This window comes from Electrophorus electricus, chromosome 13 (assembly GCF_013358815.1).
Source record: "Electrophorus electricus isolate fEleEle1 chromosome 13, fEleEle1.pri, whole genome shotgun sequence".
NCBI lineage: Eukaryota > Metazoa > Chordata > Actinopteri > Gymnotiformes > Gymnotidae > Electrophorus > Electrophorus electricus.
Genome location: NC_049547.1, coordinates 7,214,920 through 7,241,666, shown reverse-complemented (window position 1 = coordinate 7,241,666; position 26,747 = coordinate 7,214,920). Strand labels below are relative to the sequence as shown.

Genomic DNA, 26,747 nt, shown 5'->3' with positions numbered 1-26,747 from the left:
CTGGCCAGACAAACAGGATACATTGTAGTCCAAAGGAAAATGAAATACTGAAGTACCTGTGGTCTTAGCACACGGACAATGACGGCTCTCAGTTGCTCATGCTGCCTCCTGAAGCGCCTCATATGATCCAAACGGGCCTGTAGCTTTCGATGGGCTGGACTGAGACGCCAGACCATCTTGAGATTTTCCTCCCTCTTCCTCTTCACAATATCCCTCAAGAGCACCTGCAGTTTTTCATACTCATCCTCCCATGTCTGGAACACCTCAAAACAAGCCACCATCACCTGGTAAAAGAGGGAGACGAGTTTAACAACAGGTGCAATACCTGCAAAAGGTCAACAGCTGTTCTACTGGTGTTCAGTACCTTCTCAAATTCTTCATAGGCAACATGCATCAGCTTGCGGGTGCCCAGCACTTTGAGGAGTTGTGAACTGAGGTCACGGGAAATTGCTTCAACCAATCGCAGGGCACGCTGAATAGGATACTTGGTGTTTCTGATCTTGCGGAGGTGTGTAAAGATGGCCACTAAGGCCTGACGAATTTTATCCAGCTCAGTGGCTGATAAGAGATCGTTGAGTGGAAAGTCCTTCATCAGAGGATTGTAGTCGTTTACTGTCTCCACAGCCTGTTTCAGACCTGAAAAAAAAAAAAAAAAAAAAGCCATGAACTGTGACATTCTACAAATGTTTAAAAAACATCAAAAACGAACAGCTGTAAAGAAGCACTCACCAGTATCTGTGTCAAAACTGACAGTGGCATGAAATCTTTTGCCGTGTTTAAGAATGTCCAAGGTGAGCAGAACCTCAGGACTCTCCCTTTTTTCCTGAATGCGATTGAGGGCACGCTCAAGGTTAAGCCAGAAACTGATTTCCTGCAGAGCTGTGCCAGACGCAGGGTCTCTGTCTAGTTTTGTCACCTACGAGATAAACAGCAAGATATTTCATAGGCATACACTTGGTGCATCCTTAGGTTATTTTTCCTCATGCCAACAGTAAATGTTAACCATGACCAAAATCTTTTTTAAAAACTAGAGATAGAGCACAAGAATAAAACTTCATACCTTCTGGATTTCCCTGATCCAACGATTTACCCCCGACTGTAGTTGGTTAAGGAACGTTGGGTCCTCTACTTTGTCACCAAAGTCAGTAACCTTGGGCTTCTCTCCCCGTTCATAGCACTGCTTGGCAATGTTGGTGATGATGGGATGAATGAGAAGACTGATCTCTGGAATCTCTATGTTCTGCTGCAGATGTAACAGTCCCATCTCAAGTTCTGCAATCTTTTTCTCCACAGAAGGAGCCATCTTGTCTCCATCCCTGAATTGAGGAAAAGAAATGCTAGGGCTCAAAGTAACTGGTGCACAATATCATCAGATGCTTTGCATGGATGCTACAAGGAGTACTGTGCCTCCATCTAGCCTTCAACAAGATTTTCCTACCCAAATGATATTACCTGTCAGCTTTACCAGATTCCCTGATGTATGATTTAAAGAAGGGAGCCACAGCATTGCTGATGATGGAATGCAATGTCTCATAAGGAGAGTCTTCACTGAGGGTTAGAACTCGGACCTGCGTTGAAATGGGCTTGTCGGCATCAATGACCCCAGTCCTCTTAATTAACGCCAAGCTAAAAGTAAAAAGTATAGTCTGAAGTCATGTTCCAAATCATAATATTAGGTCAAAAAAGATGAAATAAGGCCACTTTACATGACAATTAAATTATGAACAGTTAGCACAGAATCAAAGCAATACCTGTTGGATTTGATCCCATAGTGTATATCAATGTTAACAGTGTAGGAGATGCACTCCTTTTCCTCCTCTCCCTCATCCCCAACATCCTCTGAAAAAATGTAAACAAACAAAACCAAGATGAATATAAATGTCCATATTGGTTGTTAATTCCTAACAAATTTATCCTTTTACTTCCATTCATTAAAAGCCACAAAGTTTGGACAGCAGCAAAAACACAGCTACCTGCCAAAGTGACTGAAGTGCTTCACACTGGTATAGCCTGGAAGGTCATAGTAATAAAATATTTCTGCATGCATTAAAATGCCATCATAAAAAATGAAGTAAATTTTGCATTAGTGCAGTCCCATTGTACAATATCCAAATTATCTGAAAATTTGAACCAGCTGATAGAACCACTTCACAAACAGTTCCACCAGAAACATTTAATAGATTGAATTATAGATATAAAATATCAGAGATAGGAGCAAACAGCCAAGATCAAAAGCTCCGGGTGGTATTCCAAGCATTCTACTGTCAGCCTTAAGGCTTTTCAGTCATGTTCAATAGCACCAATTAGTTTCACACCAGTCCATCCTAGATAAAACTACTTGTAAAGCTTAAGAGAATTCAAGACTTTACTATATACCTTGAGCCTATACTATACTTTAAAACTTAACAATAATAAAAAAAAAAAATTATATAATTATATATATATATATATATATATATATATATATATATATATATATATATATATATATATATATATATATATATATCTATCTGCCATGTGAAACTTAACTTGATCAGTGTTCATATAAGCTTGTGTTTACCGAATATCAATTAGTGTAGCGCATAATGTATACTACACTGGTACATCTTTCCTCACAGCCACAATTATCCAAAATATCAGCATTAAAATAACCACGTATTCAAATTCTATTTGAACAAAAAGGGCTTGCGTTCTGTAACCTCCTAGTACAGAAGTCTAACCTCAAAATGAAACCTGTATTTGTGTAGTACAAAGGCGTATTGCTTTTAACATGCCTTAATCTGCAGGGGCTGGCCAGACAACTGTAATTTCAAATCGTATATATTTTACTAAAATAAATTAACACAAATAGGAAGCAACTTGGCCAATCAGCAAATGGATAAAACTTGAAGCCACACCTAGCCTAGCTCACGAGAAACATGACAGCTACAGCCTGAGCCACCGCCTAAAGAAGGGGTGTTGGTCTACAAGTCCTAGAATGCCAAATAACTCCCCAGTTTAGGGTTTTCCTTGTACCAAAATCATTAAATGTAGAACTGAACAGTGTGTTTTAGGAGAATTTTTTTTTAAAACACATGGCTAAATATTCCTCTGGTTAAGAGGACCCACTGACTAAAGCCAAACAATAAATACTGGACACATTCAAAATATAGCTTAGCTAACTAGATTAACTATCTAACTAGCTAGCCTAACTAAATAATTAAATATCTAAGTAGCTAGCTAGTTGGCCAGCTACAGTTTTTGAAGTGGGTGGATGGGTAAGTGGGTGGATGGGTGAACATCGTACGCGTTAGCTGTCAAGCAAGCTAATGGGTGGCAATGCAGCTTCATAAACGGGGCGCTTGTAGGTTAATTGCCTGTAAACACTCCAGCTAGCTAGCTAGACTCCTTTGTGAACAAACGGACACGGACATAAGCTTTTTATATTTACCGCCGCCAACAGATTTAGCTATACATTGTTTTAAAAATACGTAGCTGTATGGCTAACGTTAGCAAGAAACATTAGAGTAGCAAAGCTTTATGAGGCTATCTAGGATGATGATGCAGATTAGACACTGACGAAGATCTGACTCACATTTAACAAGGTCACAACCTTTAAAGTAATTTAACAGACCTTTCAGAGAGCTCCGTTCAACTAAGATGGTGTGAATCTGAGGATCTGACAAAAATTTCTTCATCTGCTCAACTGAGCTTTTCTCCTCTAGGGCGGTTTCCAGGGAGGCCGGCACCTCGCCGCCATCTTCCAGGAGCAAAGGCACAAGTTTACGAATATGCTTTTGCAGAACCGATGTATCAGCAACCGTTTGCACAGCAGCGGACACCTCCATAGTGCCACCGCTGTCGTCGGCTCCTCCACCGTCAGACATTTTGTAGGAGAATTACTTGCTGTCAACTGTAGATTTAAAAATAAGAAAATCTGTGCTATCACAGAGTTCGCCAAAGCATCATCTACAACGAGCAAAGGAGACCGCAGATGTAGGGCAATGACTCGGTCTCGTGAATTTATTTGTGCAAAGCATTCTGGTATATGTAGTTTATACGATGACGAAGCAACGACTGTGTTGAAAAATGTACTACAACACCCACAAAGCATTCAGAACAAAGGCGCTTGCCCCACCCTGTATTGCTGCAGTTATCTGCAGTATATGGCAATATACTTGATTGCAGCTGTAGCGTGAAATATGTTTCCTTGACAATAACTTTAATTTACATTACAGATAAACAACTTTTCTGTATATAAGATCCTGAGTCTGTTGTATTTTGGACAGAAATTTGTAATCGTACAAAAAGGACCTTTGATAATTTTATGGCAGGGATTTTCACTAGAGGGCATCTGTTTACATTCCTTGCTACAGCTTTAGCGCAGTTTTTGTTCTGATAACAGGAGAGGTTAGATTTGGTTAGACTGTCTCTCTGTCTATTTATATTCATCTGCCGGTCTCATTTTACAGCACTTCTATAATACAGTTATTTAACAAACCAGCATCTGTCTGAATTAATAAGTACCGTAATTTCAATTAATAAAAAAAACCATTAAAGTGCACTAACGATATGGCCAGGCCGAAGCCGAGACGCTTCTAATCACATGACCATCACCCACGAATCAAATTTGCACGGACCAAGGACAGTTAGCTAAAGCGTGTGCAGTAGGCAATGGAGCTTGACAGCAGCTTGAATGTGTGTAAGAGAGTCTGAATAAGGTGCCTGTCAAGGGGGTTATCATAGGACTACGCGTATCAAAAAAATGCCGAACAAGTCGAGAAAAGATAAGGTAGGACTTTACATCTTATTAACTAAATTCGATCTATCTATCTATCTGATAAGTTATTATTATGGAGTCATCAGGACAAATATTTCAAACAATTTCTTTTTCTTTTTTTCCCCTTTTTTTTTTTTTTTTTAATTTTTTTTTTTTTTTTTTTACTGAGGAGACATCAAAGTCTGTGAGATCCAGCAAAAGTGGGAGCAAACACCAAGACAACCAAGACTCAGAAAATGAGGTAGCTTTCATGACTGTTCTTTTCAGTAGTAGGCCTGGCAAAAGAAAGTTGGCAATTTACCATTTTTAAATACACTGAACTGAGCATTATTGTATGAGTTACTTAAAACCTAATGTATCATTCTGGGCTTAATAAGGTCTAAGAGAAGACCTACAATAGATGATAGTGTCTACAGTGCTCTTTTATTTATTTATTTTTAATTATTTATTTTTTTTAACAGTACTCCTTTCAGACCTGCTCCAAATATAGATGTTGTGACAAAGTAGTTTAGAAAAAGAATTATAACTAAATTTGATCCATGCAGTATACAAATAGTAGTAAATTAACTATTGGGGGTGAGGAAGGGGACTGCTTCAGTTTTTCTTTTTCTTTTTTTTTTTAACTGCATAATTGTTTAAATTCTGTAAAGATCTGAGATAATAATCACCAGTTATGGTATACTAGTTCTAGTTAAACTGATAGAATCTTTAGAGGACATGGAGTGCTTCATTACAGAATGGACTAGTGGCACAGTCAAAGGAATCCACTCACAAAAGCCTGTCTGCTCAGATTGCTCCACTACAAAACACATGATCTTCTTTATGCAGGAACATGACCCTTGTACATCCCTTTCAGCCTTGTGCCTGACCCCCACCCCCACCCCCTGGCAGTTAGAGTGATAAGTGATCCCCAGTTTCCTTGGACAGGAACGCTGAGGTTGTAAATGGAACCTGCTCTCTGTGACATTTGTTTCCACAGGCATCCTATAAGAGAAGTAGCAGCAGTGCGCCCCCTACTGCCCAACTAATCCGGGTGAAGCAGCCTTCTTCCCAGGTTGCGCTGAAGAAGGAAAGTAGGCAGAGTGCCTCCTGCTTCCCTATCAGCAACAACAGAGAGCTGCACAAGCTACCAGCTTTCAAAGGTACACATGTGGGAGGATGCCACGACACCACAGTGCTGCGTGTCTCAGTTTTCTCCCAATGGAACATCAGTCCTTTTATTTTATTGCTGTCCCAAGAAAATCTTTGGGCTCCCAAACTTTTTCAGAAGCAACCTTTTAAGGGGGTAAGAAGATAAACAGCTGCAGTTAATTTCACCATCATAGAGCTTCAGCATGTTTAGAGTGGGAAAAATGCCAAATAGCATCAACGCACATGTTCAGTTTCAATTTCGTCAAAGCTCTCAAATGTTGAAACAACTTTCTTGTGACAGCAGTATTATAGGTATTTTAGTATTATACTTATTTTAGCCCAGTTCAGGATTCAGTGCATGGTTAATGTCTTCAAAAAACAGTTCCTGATGCAGCACTTCCACTAATAGGTTAGCAAGGAAAGTAAGGAAATGTATAGAGGGAGGCACCCTTCTCTCTCCTATTCACCAAAGCAGCTCAAGGTCAGAGACATTAGAAAGAAGTTTCTTTCAAATGAAAAGTGCAGGCATTACAATAATCTTATATTGAGGTGCATGTGGTTATGTAAGACAAACAATGAGCCATACACTATGGGTGAAAGGGTTATAAAAAGACCAAATCTGGACAGCCCAGTTTTAGTTGAATTATAGTTGTATCACTGTAGCTGCACCACAGTGGTACAATCATCAAGTTTCTACAAAGATGTTTGTTTGTAAATTTATGGCATTTTTCTCATTGATCTTATGGAACTATATAGAGGAGAAAAATACAGTAAAATAAAGGCTCTCAAACATACATGGGAAGGTAGTCTTTATATGGCACACAAAGTAAGGTGCAGTCTCAAGTCTATGAAGGGCAGTATGCCAAACAGGCTTTGGATTAAGAATTGATAGCCCACATGGACCCTCATCCTTTTTAACGTTCAGGAGATAGCATGGTGCATAATTCATGGTGTAGCGGATGCCAGTTTGCGCTCAATCTTGATAATACATTATCCCCGTCTCATGAAAACACAAAGTGCAGCCTATGTGTCTGAAGAAATAGCATTTGAAAGCAACAAACTACAAACTCAACATTTTTTTGTTATGTATATGTATGATCTAGGCTAGTTTGGGCTGAGATGTTGTTGTTATTGTTGTTGTAGTAGACACTCCCACTCTCTGTACAGTCTTTTAATTACTGCTGGCTTCATTGCTTCATTAAAGTTACATAAATGAAGTGAACTGGTACTTTGTGGTTCATCAGTGCATAGAGTACCACACCATGCAGATAATATTACCCACTAATACACCAGGATTAGGGTTTATAAGGCGTACATGGATGAGTCGTCAATGCTGTCTTCTCTGTCAGATGCTTTGGATATTATGGGGCTCAGCTTTCCCGTGAACTGTCCTTAAAACCTATTGCTGTGCATTTCCAGTTACTGCCATTTACTGGTCACTGAAAGAAATTCCGTTCAAGTTTGTTATGGATCTTTCAGCTTAGACATCCACCTGTGGTGATCAGTGAATACTCTGTGGACTTCCTGATCAAATAGGAATGTGATTGAGATCCACCAACCAGGAATTCCCAAAGTTGCACAGGCTACACACTGACCTAGCACAGACAACCACACATTGCTTTTACTGGCAAAAATAAGTGCCAGCACATTGAATTCAGTACTGTTACACTGAATACTGAAGACTGATCTTCAGCCAAATCGGTGTTGTTGATAATCAGCCCTCTCTGAGACAAAGTCAACAGTGCAATCATAAATGGAAGAGCATCATAAGATTGTAAAAGGTATTAATATATCACCCCAAACTTTGCAGCTGTTTGTCTTTGCAGTTGTTTGTCAGATATGAACATATAAAGCAAAAATGATGAGCTGATAAGGTGTAGTGTTGATAGGTTTACAGTCTTCTGTGAGGGTCAGAGTGTGTGCACTGTACCGCTGTCCTAATAGTAGTGGGTGCTTTAACAAATTCCACATTACCCAACTATCAGTATTGAATGGACACTAAAATTATATGGCACTATACTTCTATCAGCTGGGTCAAGGGTTTATTGATTTATGATGCAGTCAGAGACGACATCTGTCCTTTTCAAATGTATAACTAATATACAAATATAATGTATGAATATTTGTATGTACAGATGAACATTCCTAAATATATGTTTATGTCCTTCCCTAACATATGTAGGTATAATTATTGCACTTATAAATTAAAATATTTTAAAATTATACTTCTAGAGAACATCTTTTTTAGTCTTAAGACTGGAATCTATTATTTCATATTTAGAGAGCAAATGTGTGAAATCGCATAGTTTTCAGCTAATCTTCACATACATATGAGAGAGAGAATACATGACCTCTACAATTTTGAAATACAAATGTGAAGACTTGAGAAGCTGGTTATTTTGTCCTTTGTCTTTAAAAAAAAAATCTGCATGAGCCAAGTAAGATTCCACAGCCATATACTTAACTTTCCATTAGCTTTGGCTGGTTAAGTTTTTGATTACCATAACTTATTGCTGCTTTTTAGCCTCTGCATCCAAAGGTAAAGTCTTGTTCTTGATAGATCTTAATAAATAGTATATATATTATGCATTTATTTGCCATGGTGTATGTGTGTGTGGTATGAGTCTGTGGTTTCTTGTTTGTGCTGCCATCTTTTGGTGAAAGGTCAACAGAGTCATTTGGAAGGATGTGTATGAGAGGGACATTATTTGTAATTAGTGTAAGTACTTGTGAGTATAAATGCAGTTCTCAACAGAGTATAGTATTCCCTACATCTAATTTAAATAATGAGCTCATTTACAAGCACTTCATGAATTGAATTAGCTGCATTAGAGCAAGAAAAACAGTCAACAGCAGTGTAACCCTGCAGGACAGGAGTGTGTCGTTTCTGGCACAGAGGCTGCTGTTATTCCGGTGGTGTCATTTTACTCTAACACTATTAGAGAGGCAGACCAGTTGCCCATGCAATGCTGTGGAAAAAACAATGCTTCTCTTCATTAAATTAAGCTAAGGTTTTTAATAGTAGAATAGTTATTTTCAATATCCTTTTTTTTGCCTATTGTTAAAGGACTGTGAGTAATTATACACCTGACTGCTAGACAGTTCCGCTGCACCCTGGTCCAATGTTAATAATCTGATACTTGAGCACAGGTTGCATGTACTGGTCTTTGGAGGGACAGGGGCAGCAGGAGTAATGGTTAGGTTCAGGGAGTGTGTCTGTCACCTATGCTCTACTCATATCACATTACATAATAAAATAACTTACACTATAAAAACCCTATAAATTAATGTACTCAAACATTTAGCTGTCTTTACCTATTTAAATGGACCATTATACAAAATGCAGCCTTATTACTATATGCAAGACACCTAAATTGAGTATGATCAGTTTTATTGTCTGTTAATCAACTGTTTAAACCAAATTGTTGCACTTTGTTGTAGGAAACATAGTAATTACATTACTTAAAATAAATGGTTCGGATGGGAAACTATATAGAGTATGGGGGATATATATATATATATATATATATATATATATATATATATATATATATATATATATATATATATATATATATATATATATATATATATATATATATATATATATATATATCACTTTCCATTTTCAACCCCTGCACTTTACAATGTCTTTTATTTGCAATGTATTTAATATGCCATTACTATATATAAGATAAGGTTTGCATGAACCAAATGAATCTTTGTACCATGCAGTCTGTATGTGTAGTACATAGTGACCTAGTTTGCCTTTTTTTCCTTCCCACACTTTCACTCTCACTCTGCAACCTTAACCTGGTCTTTCTGTTCTTGAGGCTTATCGTTGGTTTACATATTGTGGTGAGCCCTCTAAGGTTCTGTTGGTGTGTTCTTTGCCATTCTTGCCTTTGTGTTCTTGCCACATCTCTGACTACATCCTGAAGACTTTCTGTTCAGCAGTTGAACGTTTTTTTTAATCTTTATCATCTGATCAACAGTCAAAAGGGTTTTTTTCTGAACCAACTGAGAAGCAACTAGTCAACTCTTCAGTTACTTTTTGGATCCTTAAAATGGGAATCCAAAAATAAAAATATTTCTCCTTCATATATAAAGCAAAACTGATGTACAGCACAAAACTTTAACTAAAAAGAGTTTCTAATGCAATTTTAATTTTGACATTTAGGCCATGTGCATTGATGTGTATATCTGTACAAACATTTAAAAATATTCAATGTTTTGCACAGAAAGAAAAACAGTTAGTTGAGATTTATAGGTTTTGAAAAACTTTTGTTGTGTTTTGACAAGTTGTGGTCTAAATTAAATTAGACATTCATTTCCACCAGGTGGGATTTGGAATATTACATGTCATCAACATATAGTTATTTACTGCAATGGAGTTGTGCAAATGGAACTAAAAAGACCTTGATGTGATTTTTTGCTGTTTGATCTTGGATATATACAAAAATAACAAAGAATTAAAAGAGATTTGCAGTCAGGAGGCAGAAAGTATATAGATCAATACAAAGATTTTGAACAGAAGAAATCTCCTGGCCTTAAATGCAATTGTTTTCTGAAGTTTTTCCTGCTCTGCGTCAGTAACAGTATCTGTGGTTGCTTTCTCAGCCAAATGCCACTGAGCAGCACATTCTTCTGTCTTTATTCTTTCTTTCATTTCCTGTTTATATAACTGCCCTTCTGGTTCTAGCCATTGCATTATTTTGTTACAGCTGCCTCGGGGCCTTCTGTCTGTTCATGAAGAACACAGACCAGTTGTTCCCTTCCTCTGCTGGTTTGTTAGGAATATTTCTTGTTCAGTGATAAGGCAGACAAATAAATAAATAAAAAAGAAAATGAAAATATATTAACTAGAGAAAATATGTGGGCATGCACTGTCATCAGTCACAATAGTGTAATCACGTTGCAAACAATGTAATTCATTAATGTTCTTTATAATTATTTTGTAATGTAAAAAAAATATGTATGGTTTTGTGGCAATATATAGCTTTCTTCTCTCACAAATATATCTAATACTATCAAACTGTGACAGTTTTTAATTACAAACCTAGCATAGTTTAATTCAAACAAGTGCAACAATGATACTTCACTGAGCATGGTGCTCCTGTCTTTAAGAAAGTACGCTAGAGCCTGACAACTATAAATGAGCAGAGGAGGGTCCATAAAAACCACTGGGCCAACCCCTTTCTTTTTTAACCAATGGTGTTGTATTTTCACATGCACTCTGATGACAACAACATTTCTAGCTGCAGTGGACCAATCATCTCCCCATTCTTTGTTGACATCACCAGCTAGCCTGTTCCCTCCAGCAGCAGGGAGCTTCATTTTCTGCTCGGCTTTTGTGCTAAAATGGAGGCTGCTTCCTTGCCTTAAGTGGATTGCCTTCTCAGTTGAATGTACATGTTGCCATGCAATAAAGCAGGAAACAGGATGGTTGTAGATGCGCCTAATTCCAACGGGCCTTTCCAGCCGGTGGCCCTAATGCACTTCAGAGGTAGGTAATCCACTCATACTGATTTCCCCCCTCATTCTGGAGGAGAAATAGAGAACATACGTCTCTGCCTGTTCTGAATTGAGTAAATTGTACTGCACTGCATGGCTTAAGGAATTGTTGTAAGGATTATGGTTTGAGTTGGTAGGTCCTTAGCGGGTGTTACAACGATCTGTCAAGCATTACAAGCATAGCAGAGGAAGAAAAAAAGAAAAGAGAAAAAAAAAACAGTTTTACTACCCACTGCCCATCCCCCCCAAAACTGTGATGTCAGAGGATATGAGCTCACATCTTAAGGAAGGGTGTGTGGCGCTGTTTCAACTGTATGGGTTTCTGTTGACTTTTTTTTGAACGAGTTGTGAGGACACGCTACTCTTAGAGGCATTGATAATCAACATTTTCAAATTAATACAGAGTTAAAATAAGTTTATTTTAATACATTCAAATATATTAGGCATCCCGCTTTATTATCTTTTATCATGCATAGCAAAAATAAGAAACTCCTTTTTTTCTGATCTATTTCATGCCTGTCAGTTTAGTGATGTTTTGAGAATTAAGGAACATCACTGACATTTTAAGTCTACTTTGTGAATACGTTTCTGTGTATTGCCTGATGGTTTAAGGTAGAATACATGCCAAAGCATGTGTGTTCGTTTTTAGAAAAGCTAAGTCAGATCTTGGAACAAATCAGTGAAGAACTGTTCTTGTGTTGGTGTGGGTTTTTTGTGCACCATAAGTAGTATCTTGCCGGTAAGATAATTAAGTGTATACAAAAATCTTTCGACAGGCATGTTAGAAAATAATTAAATAAATAAATTTGATTATTTTGAAGATTTTTTTTAAATTTTAATTTCTCAGTCTAGATGAAGCCCATAGTGGTCTTTATAATACCTGATGTCAAATTAGGCAACAAGAATTTTTATACATAAATAGTTGAATCATCCATATAAAGACAGTGCTGCTAAACAAAGCCTAGTCTGCATAGTTCATAAACAGACCTGTATTGACTGTTTATTTTCTTCTCATGACTCACTGATGCTTCTAATGCCATGGCTGGTGGCACGCTGACATTGTGCAATGAACGCAGTTTGAAAAACAGCTTTTTCTGGATGCAGTATGAGCAGCCATGTTTAGTAATTTGCTGGAATAGGCTTCACAGCTGTCACTGGTTTTCATCAATAAAGTCTCTTTGCACAAAGTTGGAGGCACAAAGACCAAGACTTAGCATAGCTAAACTCCAGCCATTTTGCTTCTGTATGTGGATTGTTTAACCACGTGCTCATTGTAGACAACTGTTCTAAAGTCTTTTCTTTTTTTAAGTTTAGTTAATGAATATATATTAACGAAACAAGCTTACTAGGAAAACATTTTCCAAAATTGTTATTGTTTAACAAGTCTAGTGGTTATTCTAAAATCTAGCTGTAATAACTTTAATTAGGGGAAAAATCTCTAGGAAAATTCACAGCTGTGGCAAAATGAACAGTTACAAAAAGAATCCACTCCCTTTGAAAGCATGACCATTCACTCAGTTTTTATATATTTTATATTATTGCTGAGATTCCTCTTACTCGCTCACGCTATGAAATGGACAGTTTGTGCAAATGCTGCAGTCACATGTTAGGGCATGATATTTATTTGGATTGTGATTCAGCCTAATGATGGTGTAGTGTGAGTTCCTGTGAATTTGCATTGTGAGGTATGCAACATGCTGGTTCATTTCTGCATTGCTCCCAGTGATGACAGAAGCATACATTTCTGTGTAGTCTCTTGAGTTCCTAGCTCCTAACAACTAATTTATCTTAGTGAGATGAAGAGAATTCATCTCATCCTAATGAACAGGATCTTCTACTGCTCAGATTATACCACATTTTTGCTTTCAAGAAGCACAAAGGAAACAGGCAGAGATCAGCTCGAATTTGATGGATGAGAGGGATGCTTTGGGACATCTAACAATTTTGGTACTTATGCATTTAATGATGTGTTAAAAGCTCACATCTTAAAATGGTTTGCACTTAAACAATCACTCTCAGATATCTTGTGAAAAAGGTCAAATATTTGTACTAATCACAGAGAGGATGTAGCCTATTATTTTCAAGAAATAGTTCATGCAATTCATTTGATGGAAATATAAATTGCCTTACACTCTGCAAATTAAGGCAGGGTGATGAGAAAACAGCTACTTTAGAACAAACCTTGAAGGTTCCTGACAATTGAAACAAAATGGTGAAACAAACTATTATTTGTTATTTGTATCTCACATACTTAAAAAACTGAAAGCAGATGTCTGAGTCTTGTTTTCTTTCTGACCTTTTATTTAAATTATCATTTTGTTCCTCAGGTCAAACAGAAATGGCTACAGATGACACTGCCATTTTTGTGCATGGTAAAACCAGGTGAAAGGTTGCACAAAAAGAAATGTAATATATGAGCAGCATTTTTGACTTTCACCTAGTACTGCCTTATTTAAAAAAAAAAAAAGACGATGTATATATGCACATGCTTCTCACTTTAAAGGAATAAGTTATATACCATAGGTGCAAAAGGATGAAAATTTTATCTATGGTATCTTGGGATACTTAGATTCACATTTAACATTATAGTTATACTTTAGGAAAAGTATTTTACTTACATACTTTAGTAATCATTTATCAGCATATAATGCTAAGATATGAGTGAATTCTATGATATTGTCTCATTTACCATATATATAAGGTGTGATATTTTCTTAGCCTTAGGGTAAAACATATTAACTAAGTTCCTTGAGATTGTATACCTAATACATTTGCGTTCAGTTCGATTAATCTGTCTACATATGTTGAATGTATACTAAATTAATTAAGGTCAATTCAAATGTGTCACCAACTTTTTTTGGCTGGCATGTTATGTTTTTTTCATGTATCTTTGTGGTACATAGAAAAGTATAGTAATTTCCTTACATTTGTTCTAACATATAGTGCTATTGTTGCAAGCCTTTCATTGTAATGTCCTGTATAAACTACCTGCCAATACCCAGACATTAACAGCAATACACATGCACACACAGAAACTTCATTCACTGTGTTGCTCTCAGACTATGCCTTTGCATGCCCCATGTATTTGATGTATGTCATGCCCATCTGGTACTGCTCCACAGGTTATTTCTACTGCAGCCAAATTCCTGCCTGTGTCCAAATTCCTGCCTTCACTACTGATTCACAGAGACAAATTTATAAACGCCCTTGCCCGTGTCACTAGGATACATTTAGACCAAAATCTTTATTACTTAACAGAGAGTGTTGAGAATCACTGCCCATAGTTGCAAAATTTATTTTCACAATCACACAAGGCATACAGTACCATTCAAAAGTTTGGACACACCTACTTTTTAAAAAACAGTGATAATTATTTATATATGCTGTGTTAAACAAATATTGACTAGATTTTAGATTCTTTAAAGTAAATATCCTTTACATGACAGCTTTGCACTCTCATGGTGTTCTATTAACCAGCTTCATGAGGCAGCCATCTACAATGCTTTTCATATATGCAGAGCGCTTGTAGGATGAGGAACTAAAGTTCTGGGAGAAAGCTATTTGCTGAGAATGCATGTAAAATTGTGTGTGTGGGTGTTGAAAATGAAATATTATATATGCTAGCACCTTTCCCAAATTTGACTGATTCCCATTTCCCATATCATTCAAATTCCTATTTGACTGATACTGTACATATTGACTCACCACAAAGCAACTCTCTGAATGTAACAAATACCATTCTATTCTAAGTACTATGAGGGTGGCAATAAAGATAGAGATATCTATCTCATATGGATGTACTTTCAGGAATACTTAAATGGCTTCAAGGCATTTACAGTGTAATATTAAAAATGCCTCAATGCTTCTATTGAATTAAATTGATAGAAGCAGTTTAATTGAAAGAATATATACTTATTTTATTCAATTATTTTAGAGGTAGATGATCAATTAAATGGGGGAAAGCATATAAAAACTGTTGACACAGAAGTGGCTTCTGATTCTTTTTACACTCTGTATGAAATTCTGACAAAAATAGTACAGTTTCAGGCATTACAAAATTAATGGCTGAATGACATTATCTATAATATCAGATGGTAATCCATAATATTAGAAAGTTTACAATATAAAAAAATTACAAACAAAACATTGATCTTCTAGGGTAAGATACCTCTGTCTGCTGCCTCAGATCTTTAGAGCGTTCATAGTTCTGAAATCCCTGAGCATGCCTTTATTGAAGGTTTGCTAAGGTATTGCTATGGGATGTTATGTTTTTTTTTGTTTTTTTTAATCAGAAATTTCTTCAACCTGATGTACAGTAACAGAACTTTATCTTTGGTCTTACATCTCCTCTCCTTGCTTCTTCTCCAGATGTAGCCCCAGCTGAGCAGGAGAAGCTGTTTATTCAGAAGCTACGGCAGTGCTGTGTGCTTTTCGACTTTGTGTCGGACCCCTTGAGTGATCTGAAATGGAAGGAGGTAAAGCGGGCAGCACTCAGTGAGATGGTGGAGTACATCACCCACAACCGCAACGTCATCACGGAGCCCATCTATCCAGAGGTGGTCCACATGGTGAGTCACACAGGAGGAAGGTGTCAGGACAGAGTCCACATCTGCCCCATTTGTTCATATCTCTAGTTGAGGCTAAAAAAAGCTCCTCCACAGTGTCGGCCTGGCTTGGAACAGGACTGGGGAGAAGGACTTTGAAGTTTTGACTCCTCACAGGTGCTTTTTGCTTTCCCACTCCTGGAAACGGCATGGGTCCTCATCTATGGGTTCTTGGGTTACGCCAACCACAACCATAGCTGGCTATTTGCATGGAAAAAGGTACATGATTACAATAGAAAGGTGGACTTGGGGTCACGCCATCATTACAGAGGAGACAGGGAATCTCAGTGTCCTTCTCAGTACTGCTCCAACATCTGCACTGCACAATCTTTCAGCAGTTTCACAAGGCACTGAACATATTTCATACTACCTAAGAGATGAAAACTGTTGATCACTGTAGGTCAATTGTGACGCAATCACAATATAAGGGGGGGTTCCTTCTGTGCCATCTCTTTTGGACGCAGACATACTTTGATGTCCTTCGCACACATGATCAAAGCTGTACATGATAATAGATATATTTTCGTGATGTCTCTGTTGTTGGCCAATTTAGATATGAATGTGACCTGTTTATGATCATTAAGAAAAGAGCCACAATAAGACGAGCCACAATAATACCTAATAATAGCTGTAATAATACATGGGTAAATTCATTATATGTAACATACCCACTGATTGTCACGTGTGTGTGTGTGTGTGTGTGTGTGTGTGTGTGTGTGTGTGTGTGTGTGTGTGTGTGTGTGTTTTTTAATATATATATAATAAAATGGCATAAAAAAAAACTAAACATATTTTTCTCTCTACACAGACCTTATTTATTACAATTTTACCCAGTTTTCTTATAAGTTTCTCATGCCAGTTCCTACCTGATAGCTAGATCTCTGCCAAAAACCAACCTGGAAGCCTGAAGGAAAACACAGGCTTTCTCCAAAGCATGAGAAGCCAGCCACCATGTGTACAAGCTGCAATTTATGCAGTTGAACGGACAGCTGCCCAAAAGTGGAACAGTTTTCTCTCCTTCTTCCACACTTGACCCTTAGACAGCTGTGCCACTCAAGAACCCTAAATCTTATAATATTGTTAGTTCTCTGGCACTATTGTTTTAGTAATAGCAATGTGAAATCATTTGATTTATCCTCATAGGTAATGTTGCATTTTTCTACCTCCTCTAGTTTGCTGTGAATATGTTCAGGACATTACCTCCATCATCCAACCCAACTGGTGCAGAGTTCGATCCTGAGGAGGATGAGCCCACACTCGAAGCTGCTTGGCCACATCTCCAGGTATGTCTCTTGGATTTGTTTTAAGAGCAGCTCCAATGCCTATACATGTAGTCCAGAAGATACCTTGCTTAATTCTGAATGAACTGGCTTAGAATAATTAAGAATTCTAATTTCACCTGGTCCTGAAAGACAAAAAACTTTAATTAGTTGAATGATGAAGAAAATCAGACAGAAGTCTAGAAGCCTTGATTGCTGTTCTTTTCTCTCTCTTAGCTCGTCTATGAATTCTTTCTAAGATTTTTAGAATCACCAGACTTTCAGCCAAATGTTGCCAAGAAATATATTGACCAGAAATTTGTGATGCAGGTAAGATGCTTTCAGAGCAAAACTGAAATATAAAAGTATCTATTTAATACTGTTATGTGTTGAATTATTGTATAATGTTGTTCAGTCTATTGTATCTGAACTGAATTGCAGCTTCTGGAGCTGTTTGACAGTGAGGACCCCAGAGAGAGAGACTTCCTGAAGACCACTTTGCACCGCATATATGGGAAGTTCCTGGGATTGCGAGCATACATTAGGAAACAAATCAATAACATATTTTATAGGTTAGTGCTTTGGTGCCTAATGTGTATTTTTGTGCATAAAGACTTTCTTAGTCTAAGTGTATTGTTTCAGTTTTCATTCAGTATATTGCATGTTTTACAGGTTCATTTATGAAACAGAGCACCACAATGGAATAGCAGAATTACTGGAGATTCTTGGAAGGTAAAACCATTAGATAGTTTAAATGAAAAATCATACCAAGTGTGGTTATAATAATGTCTAAATCTGTAATATTTGCCTGTGTGTTTCCTTGGCCTCAACAGTATAATCAATGGTTTTGCCTTACCATTAAAAGAAGAGCACAAGATTTTCCTGCTGAAGGTTTTACTGCCTTTACACAAAGTCAAGTCACTTAGCGTTTATCACCCACAGGTAGGTATCCTCCATTCCAAATCACACTTTGAAATTATAACATTTATTAAGTAATTTCCTCATAAACATCATATATTTTATCTTGACAATATTTTGTCTTGTTCATTTGTGTTTCACAGTAGTGTAAGCTCCTAATGCTATTGTTATGACATGGGAAATAGACTCATTAAATATTTCATTAAAAGGAGCAGAAGCAAAGCAGGAACAATAAAGTGGGTTGGAGTTATTATTAAATTCACCAACATATTGCACCAATCAGTCGGTTGCTATAGTGACAGCTAGTATGGTTTAAACCCATCTTTGCTTCTGGGCTGTGGCACTAGGTGTAGCCTCAGTATCTCCACTCCACAAAAAAAACAGACATGTTTGCATGCAAAAGCCCAGGCATGGGGGAATTTATTTTCATTGTATCACAGATGTAAATCACAGATACTTTCTGTGAATCACAGCTATGGGAGCCAGACACCTGCATGTATTTAGTGACACAGGTTAGCTGTTTACATCACTGACCATGTAGGAAATGGTAAGATTCTTTCTGATTCCAAGAGTGAGGCACTTTAGCCGTGAATCACAGGCGCGTCCAAGTTATATGTCTAAGATCCATTGGTCCCAGGATTTATGACTGCACTAGGTGCATTCTCACATGTTTCACAGACAGATTAATTTTGGTGGCAAGCCGAATAGACACAGGAAGCTATTGGCTCCATCTGCCCCATGTTTGCTAGTGTGTTTGTCTCAGCATTTTAAAATTTCTTTTGGTCAAACCAGCCAAATGAATACCGTGTTCTTTTTCTGTATCTAGTTGGCATATTGTGTGGTGCAATTCCTGGAGAAGGACAGCACACTTACTGAACCAGTAAGTCATTTGACCTTACATGTTCAGATTTTGACTGGACTTAATAGCTTTAATCACACTGTCTGTTGATTGACACCAGGAACCTATTAATAGTCCTTTATTGTCCCCTTATTTCTTTAATTATTTTCAAATGTTTGATTTGCAAATACACACACAGACAAATTAAAACTGTCCCAGTTGTTCTTTGCTGCACCAGAATAATATGAATTAATCAAGACAGTTTAATCCAAATATTAATTTATATTTCTTTTAAGGGTATACAGATTTATGAGAATTAACATGATACAGATCTATGCCATTCTTAGTATTTCTGTATAATTGGGGTCTAAAATGTAAGCTTATCTAAATTCTACATTGAACAGGTAGTGATGGCCCTTTTGAAGTACTGGCCAAAGACACACAGCCCTAAGGAGGTGATGTTTCTCAATGAGCTAGAAGAGATCCTGGATGTGATTGAGCCGTCTGAGTTTGTTAAAGTGATGGAACCTCTATTCCGACAGCTGGCCAAGTGTGTGTCCAGTCCACACTTTCAGGTGAGAGCAAGACTGGGTGAAAACTCAAAGCCCAGACGCACAACGTGTCACATCAGTTTAAGTGGCTACAAAGGAAAGGTTAAGATATGAATACCTAGCAGACATGTAGTCAGACAATGAGCCACAGCTTGAAAAGATGCAACAATTGGCTGCATCTGCCTCGGAGGAAGCATGTCGCGTTCAGCATATTTATTAAGCCATGGTCTGATTAAAACCTTTGTTGAAATCTTTTTATGCCTTTGTGATTGAAGAAATTTGTCTGAGTATTGCTGTGTTGCAGGTAGCAGAAAGAGCTCTTTACTACTGGAACAATGAGTACATAATGAGCCTCATCAGTGACAATGCAGCCAAAATCTTACCCATCATGTTCCCAGCATTATACCGCAACTCTAAGACTCACTGGAACAAGTAAGATTGCCTATGTGCACCTGTAAAAATGCTGAAAGTCAAAACAGTACAAACATATTAAGAGCCTATATTAAATAAATATCATGTGATGTGGGCTATGTAGGACAAGCTGATTTAACCTGAATGATACTGGAACTTACTTTCCTTCCAGTATGATTGCTGAAGTAGATGCACACCCTAAAAAAATGTTTCCTTTACATTCCCATCAACTGTCTAACTGATTAAAAAGAGCTTTGGGTAGACTTCTTAGAGAATACCCATGGTTTTATCTATTTTAATGGGCCATTATAGGGTTCAGCTAAAGTTAACTGGTTCAAATAGTTATTGTTCAAATAGGTATTGAAACAAAAGCTTACAAACTTGTTGAAATATCCTAAATACCCTCTGCAGGACCATCCATGGCCTGATTTATAATGCTCTGAAGCTTTTCATGGAGATGAACCAGAAGCTGTTTGATGACTGCACACAGCAATTTAGAGCTGAAAAGAATAAGTAAGTGCAGATTCTTATCACACTGAAAATAGGATTCACTTATTTGAGTATTGCAGCAATCCTCTAAAGTAAACCAAATTACTTAACATAATTTTTAGTATACTTACATTTTTTAGTATACTTTAAATCTTGTTTTGTTTTCCTTCCTTGTAGAGAGAGAGCAAAGTTAAAAGAACGGGAAGAGGCCTGGATTAAGATCGAAAATCTTGCCAAATCAAACCCGCAGGTGTGACTGGGTGGGGACATTTGTTAAGGCTCAGCATTAGTTTGAATCTAATTGCACTTATTATACAATGGTGCATCAAGGGCATTTTGGGCTGTTGGAGGCATTAAACAATGATTAGGCTACAAACACACACCTTACTCGAGTACAGTAAACTAAACTATTTTGGGGTAATTTAAGTGTTAAGGCATGGTTGGTAACTATTGTCTCTTTCAGTATTTAAAGTGACTTGTAAAGCATACGCATCATATGATCCTGGTTATTGACTGCAAGCATTTTTTCATGTGCTTTTGTGCATTGTGAACAATATAACAACATTTGGATTGATCCTTGCTTCTTAAAGCACTAGGTGAGGTCATCAAAGTCTTCCTGCGTAGGTTGTCAATGTTATTTTAGTTCTGTATGTTCACACAACCAGCGCATGTCCAAATAGGCAAAGTAGAATATATTCATCTTTCTTAAACTTAACATATTGCTAATTTAATTAGCAATTTAACTTCACAATTCTCATGCCTTGCTTCATCCGTTCTCTTTGATTAGTCTTTATCCATCCTCTTCTGTGCCTGAAACTGACCGTCTTTATAACTTTCATTTCTTTTTTCATTTCTTTTCTTCTCTTTTGTTTTGCACTAGTTCCTTATGTATGTTGATTCCTCTGGCCTAAATAGCCCTGTAGAAATGGAGACTGATGGGCCATTGATAGAAGATATTCAGATGTTAAAAAAGACTGTAGAGGAGGGAGCCATTCAGGTAACTGTGGGTTTTGTCTATCAATGAATCATCTAAATTAACTTTTGTAGCGAGGCAGCCCATATGGAAATACCATGGAATTTTATTCTTTTTTTTACCCGTACAATGTATTAGTTCTGCTTTTTTGATCTCTGCACCACTGGGTTTGATTTCCACAGAAATATCAATGAACAAATACAAAACAGTAATTGGAGCATGTAGCAATCAATCAGTATGACACTCACTATATAACATAAAAGGATCTTACAGGTATGATGTTTTTGAGAAACACACTGCTGGGATAATATCTTTGCAACAATGTTAGATGGGACAAAAAATAAATATATATTAAATATATTCTGTATTTGCCAATAAATGTAGCACAATTATTATTGTTGTTATTATTATTAATTATTATTATTATTATTATTGTGGATACTTGGTCAATTATGGCTATGTTTTAAAATATTTCTTTCCTACAAACAGAAAATAAGTATAATTTTGAAAACCTCAACATATGAATAGCAATGGCTTCTGCATATTACTATTTATTAATACTTTCTGAGCTTTGTAACTACTCTTTCATTAGAACATCATATATAGACAAATGACAGCCCTAATGCTATGATGGAATACTGTTGTTGAAGTCAAGGATTAGACAGATTATTCATTAGAATTAGTAGATTATTAATTCTTCATTCAGCCGTTCTCTAGTGTATCCTAAAATTGCTAGCAAGCATAACCCATATATCTTACAAGTGATAAACTACAATCTGATTTATATGGAAAGAGTTAAATTATGTTTTGGTTTGAATATTAACCATCTAATATTCACTGGTTGACTGAATCAAGATTTTTTTTCTATATCATTTAACAGTTCTACTAATCTCTGTTCATTAACCTTAGTTTCACCAAAGTCTTTGAGTCGCAATTTATAGTAATGGCCAACAAAGCATAGAAGTAGTATGAAAGTAGTGAAAAACTACTCAACAGAGTGGTGCAAATCCCAACAGAGAGTGGTGCATTCCATCATTGAGCTTCCACTGAACAAAAAAAGGTGCTGTTGACATTAATGTAGTGGTGTTAAGTTTTTATTAAAATGTTCTGACATGTCTGAGCTTGTTGCTTCTGTGGTTTTGCACATGCGCAGATGCAGAGGGAGCAGCGGAAGGACCGGCCGCTGGTGAGACGCAAGTCCGACCTGCCTCAGGACATGTACACCACGAAAGCCTTGGAGTCGCACCGTCGAGCCGAAGACATGATCAGCAACCATGATGGCCGCTAGCTTCACCCCCCTCTTCCTGAGTCTTCTTTGTTCGCCTCTAAACACAGCTCATTCAGCAAACTGGTGCGCCTTGCTGTGGTGGGGCACGCACCACTCTCCCCCAAGTCAAAAGTTTGGATTGCTCAGGTTTTTATTTGAAAGGTATGGGGCCAACATCAAGGCTTTCTCCTGCCCTGTCCTTCTTTGTGGCTTCCCCCTCCCGCATACTGCAGTTCTTCAAGCCTATGTGTTGTTCCTCTCCATCCTGTCTGCACACCTTGACCATGGCAGAAGCTCCTGTTGCTTCTGGCTGGGTGAGGGCTGGTCGTGAAAACACCCAAGGAGGTGCCTCCTTGGTTCTGCTTTGGGGTTTTTTGTTTGTTTTTTTTCCAAAGGGAACACAGAATGTCTAGAGACTGCTTGCAAGGACAGTATTCTGTCATATTCTTTTCCCATCAATGGCTTCATCATCTCTTTTTCTTGGAAACCCAGGGACAGTTACCAGTGCCAAGACCATCATGAACAGCTTTCCGTTACCATTTCTTATTTTTGTCCATCTTTATTATTGTGTGAGTGCATTTTTGTGCCATAAGAAACTTTTAATATTTAGTTAACCACATAACAGATTTCTTGTGGCAATATTAACCATTCACAATGGGATATTGATGGTTCAAACAATGGTACCATTTTTCTTTTCAGAAATGTGTCCATCAGTTAAGCTTAGAATTGAAACATGCAGTTTATTATACTTTTGTGTAAATACACTTTAATCTCAAGTCATGTTTATTTGGGTGGTGCACATTAGTCACCAACTTTTTAAGTGAAAGTAAGCTGTCAGTTCAGCAGGGAATTGGCTTGTTTCCATAGTGATAGCTATATGTAAGTGCTGCTTTTTACTGTACATTCCTCAAGTTACTGCACCTTAATCTCAAAGAGCACACCCCATTATCCCATTGCTTTTTATTTGTTATTTACCCAGCTAACAGCAGTACCATAGAGCAACCTCCAGAGGAAGCAAAATATTACCAAGAGCATGTACAACATGTTTGGGAATTAACCTGGGCCCAAAATAGCTGTAACATTGATATTGTCTTAAATATTAAAGAATGTGTTCAAAATGATGATCATGTCACAGACATTGTGTAGCAATGTGCTTAGCTTCTTACATTGCTAAAATGTCCGTTACTAGCTCAAAGGCTCTATTCATAGTAACACCACTGAGCTTTCTGAGAGAGCTGTGTTGTCAAAATGCCAATGGCTAATATAATCTAACATACACCCATGTGTTTGATTATCCCCTCCATCTCATTGAAAATTGGCCCTATTTTCTATCTCTTGGTCTGTTCTTAACTGTCCAGAACCGTAAGGACTGTTATTTTCATCGAGAGGTTGGAAACACACTTGTCCACCCCTTTTCAGACACATCCGAGTGCCTTTGTGACTGGTGCGTTGGAGACATATGATTTACAGATTTGATGACGGGGAGTGATGGCTGTGAGTGAATTACTGCTGTTCTATAAGAGGTTCTGAATGTGGCATACTTGGATGAATGCATGCATTCTACTGCAAATGATAACAGACACAGGCACATTCATGAAAAAACATACCCATGTGAGGATGACATATTGATTGTGGTTTGTTTTTGTTTTTTTTCAGAAGCGAATAAATTCCTGTTATTTTATAAATTGTATTCAACTACCTAGAAGCACTTCCTGAAAACTTGAAAGCTGTTCAGTTTTGTTTGTGAGTGGGTGTGCATGGGTATGTATATAGGTAGTAAAGAGGTGTGTGTGTGTGTGTGTGTGTGTGTGTGTGTGTGTGTGTGTGTGTGTGTGTGTGTGTGTGTGTGTGTGTGTGTGTGTGTGTGTGTGTGTGTGTGTGTGTGTGTGTGTGTGTTCGTTCGTTCGTTCATAGCATGCTCATAAGTATATTGTGGCAGTCTGTACATTTTTATGTAGAAGTCTTTCTGTACCATTGTTTGAACTTACATTTATATTTTTCCCTTGTTGTCTTTAATAGTTCTATTGATGTATGCTCGAATACTGTAACTATAAACTAAACTGGCCCATCCAACATGACACAACAGTTTTTTGCTGAGGATTAAAGATGTCAGTTCATGTTTTCATTTTGTTACTCTTGTGCTTTATTGTGTGTTGATGTTGAGACACAAATATACTTGTCATGTATAAAAACAACAGAATATTTCAGTTTTATTTATCTCTACTACTCTGTCTACTATTTACTGTACTATTAAAAATAGCTTAACTTAAACTTCCCAAAATATTATTTTAACATGGTAAGTGTCCTTTCATATGACTTGTACTATACTACTTCATTTAATATTGTACATATATTTTTCCTTATTTTATTTTTCTGTAGTATTATATATCTAGATTTATTTGTAAAAAAAAAATAGTCCTGTGTACAGAATTTAAAGGAAAAAAAAGACTAGAATCTGCAGAACAATGGAATGTGGCACAATATTTTCTCTCCATTTTTGACTGTCAGCATCAGGAAAGTCATGATATTTTCTATCAGTTTGTATCTCCAAAAGGTTTGTTGAACCATTCTGATAACTGCAACAAAGTTGATTCAGTTGCCATTGATTGTGAGCCTTTACCCAACTTAAGTGGTGTATATCTATATAGAATGAATAAAGAGTCTATGTGGATTTATATTTTCATCTGACAATGAGTTGTTCACTCTTTTGTTACTGTGTGCATGCACACAGCCTTTACAGTCTGTTTCTAGCATAAGCCTCCTTATTTTAATAAAATTATTGTTTCCCTTTTAAGTCCTCCATTTATGATACTGAATATCATACACTGGACTGAAACAACTTAGACACTAGAGGGCTCTATATAACCCAATATTTTGTGAAGCTCATCTCAATTTATATAGGCTTTGCTTTGCAAACCATTGGATACTGCAGTGCTCTTCAAAGCAAAGCATTTAGATATGAGAAAGGTGTTACATTAATGTAATAAATAAGATTCTGTGGTTATATGTACTAATTATGTACAAATATATGTACTAATTTATAGTAAAAACTTACAGTACTGTACAGGGACCTAGGAGCTCCTGTGATTTTGGCTGGGTTTTGCTGTTGAAGACCTGTAGCCTAAACACATAGTAAACATACACCTTTAGTAATGAAGCCTTATGAAAAGCTCCTTGGTGATATGTCAGTATTAGCTGGCAACTGACAGCTGACAGCTAATACCTTACAATCCTTATTCTGGCAAGCCATTGTTACATTACTGGTGAAATCAGTGATGCCTAACTGCTGTCCTGCAGGGCCAGTGTCCAGCACAGTTTGGTGACTTATGTGCTCTGTCACAGGGGTGTTCAACCTCAGTCCTGGGGCCCCACTAACCAGTACAATTTAGCTTTCCCCTGCTCTAGCTTTCCTCTGCTCTAGCAAAAAATCAAGTGCATTGAGGTGTAAAATAAAAATAACCGAAAATTGTACTTCAACACATCTACTTAACCTTTTAATGAACTGAGAAGTTTGGATCAGGTGTGTCTGGGCAGGTAAATTACTAAACTGCGCTGCACTGCACTTTGGCTTTTGAGGGCAAGAGTTTTAGTGTAGACACTGTAACCCTTCATGAACTAAGTAGCTTTGTAGAAATAAAAACTATTAATGTACACCATCTTATTTTGTATATTACTGTAAAGTGACTTCTTTGGTTAAGGACAAGATATTTTCTTTCTTCTTTTCCAGATGACTTATCCAGGTATTTGTCTTCTAGAAAAAATTGTCAGTGTTGCAGAATCTTGCAAGGTTCTCCCAAAATGCAACCGGCCATTGCCGCTGCTGCATTGATATTCTGCAGGAGTCGGGAGCGGGTGTACTGACTATGCCAATAACCAAGTTAGTTAAGATTATTAGAAGCATTATATATTGGAACTGTGTGCTATAAAAGGCTAAACAACAAAAACACTACATGAAAATACATTACCAAGGTTTGCTACCATTTACACAGAATTGCTAGTTCTACTAGACCTGCAAAAGGTGTCAGTGTTT

The 26,747-nt window shown here is 37.2% G+C and overlaps 2 protein-coding genes across 6 annotated transcripts in view; one reads left to right on the top strand and one right to left on the bottom strand.

Annotated features, from left to right (window-relative positions):
* Positions 1-3,990, bottom strand: part of dync1h1 (dynein, cytoplasmic 1, heavy chain 1) — a 30,606-nt gene extending 26,616 nt beyond the window's left edge. For both annotated transcript variants that reach the window (XM_035532920.1, XM_035532921.1), the window contains exons 1-7: positions 3,617-3,990; positions 1,752-1,839; positions 1,453-1,626; positions 1,061-1,316; positions 730-916; positions 365-636; positions 57-284 (exon numbers count right to left, since the gene is read on the bottom strand). In XM_035532920.1, coding sequence (XP_035388813.1) covers positions 57-284; positions 365-636; positions 730-916; positions 1,061-1,316; positions 1,453-1,626; positions 1,752-1,839; positions 3,617-3,869 — 1,458 coding nt within the window. In that variant the 5' untranslated portion in view covers positions 3,870-3,990. The remainder of the gene's footprint in view (positions 1-56; positions 285-364; positions 637-729; positions 917-1,060; positions 1,317-1,452; positions 1,627-1,751; positions 1,840-3,616) is intronic.
* A 639-nt stretch (positions 3,991-4,629) lies between these two features.
* On the top strand, positions 4,630-25,398 carry ppp2r5ca (protein phosphatase 2, regulatory subunit B', gamma a). Of its 4 annotated transcripts, XM_027025843.2 has the most exons (16): positions 4,630-4,774; positions 4,932-5,003; positions 5,742-5,904; positions 15,776-15,975; positions 17,184-17,294; positions 17,508-17,600; positions 17,712-17,842; positions 17,943-18,002; positions 18,104-18,212; positions 19,015-19,068; positions 19,431-19,601; positions 19,882-20,009; positions 20,400-20,501; positions 20,655-20,727; positions 21,358-21,474; positions 22,604-25,398. In XM_027025843.2, the coding sequence occupies exons 1-16, from the start codon at positions 4,748-4,750 to the stop codon at positions 22,736-22,738; spliced, it is 1,746 nt and encodes a 581-aa protein (XP_026881644.2). In that variant the 5' UTR covers positions 4,630-4,747; the 3' UTR covers positions 22,739-25,398. The 4 variants fall into 4 exon arrangements, with proteins under 4 accessions (XP_026881644.2, XP_026881645.2, XP_026881642.2 ...); XM_027025844.2 differs by lacking the exon at positions 21,358-21,474; XM_027025841.2 differs by lacking the exons at positions 4,630-4,774; positions 4,932-5,003; positions 5,742-5,904 and adding an exon at positions 11,197-11,399.
* The last annotated feature ends 1,349 nt before the right edge of the window (positions 25,399-26,747 follow it).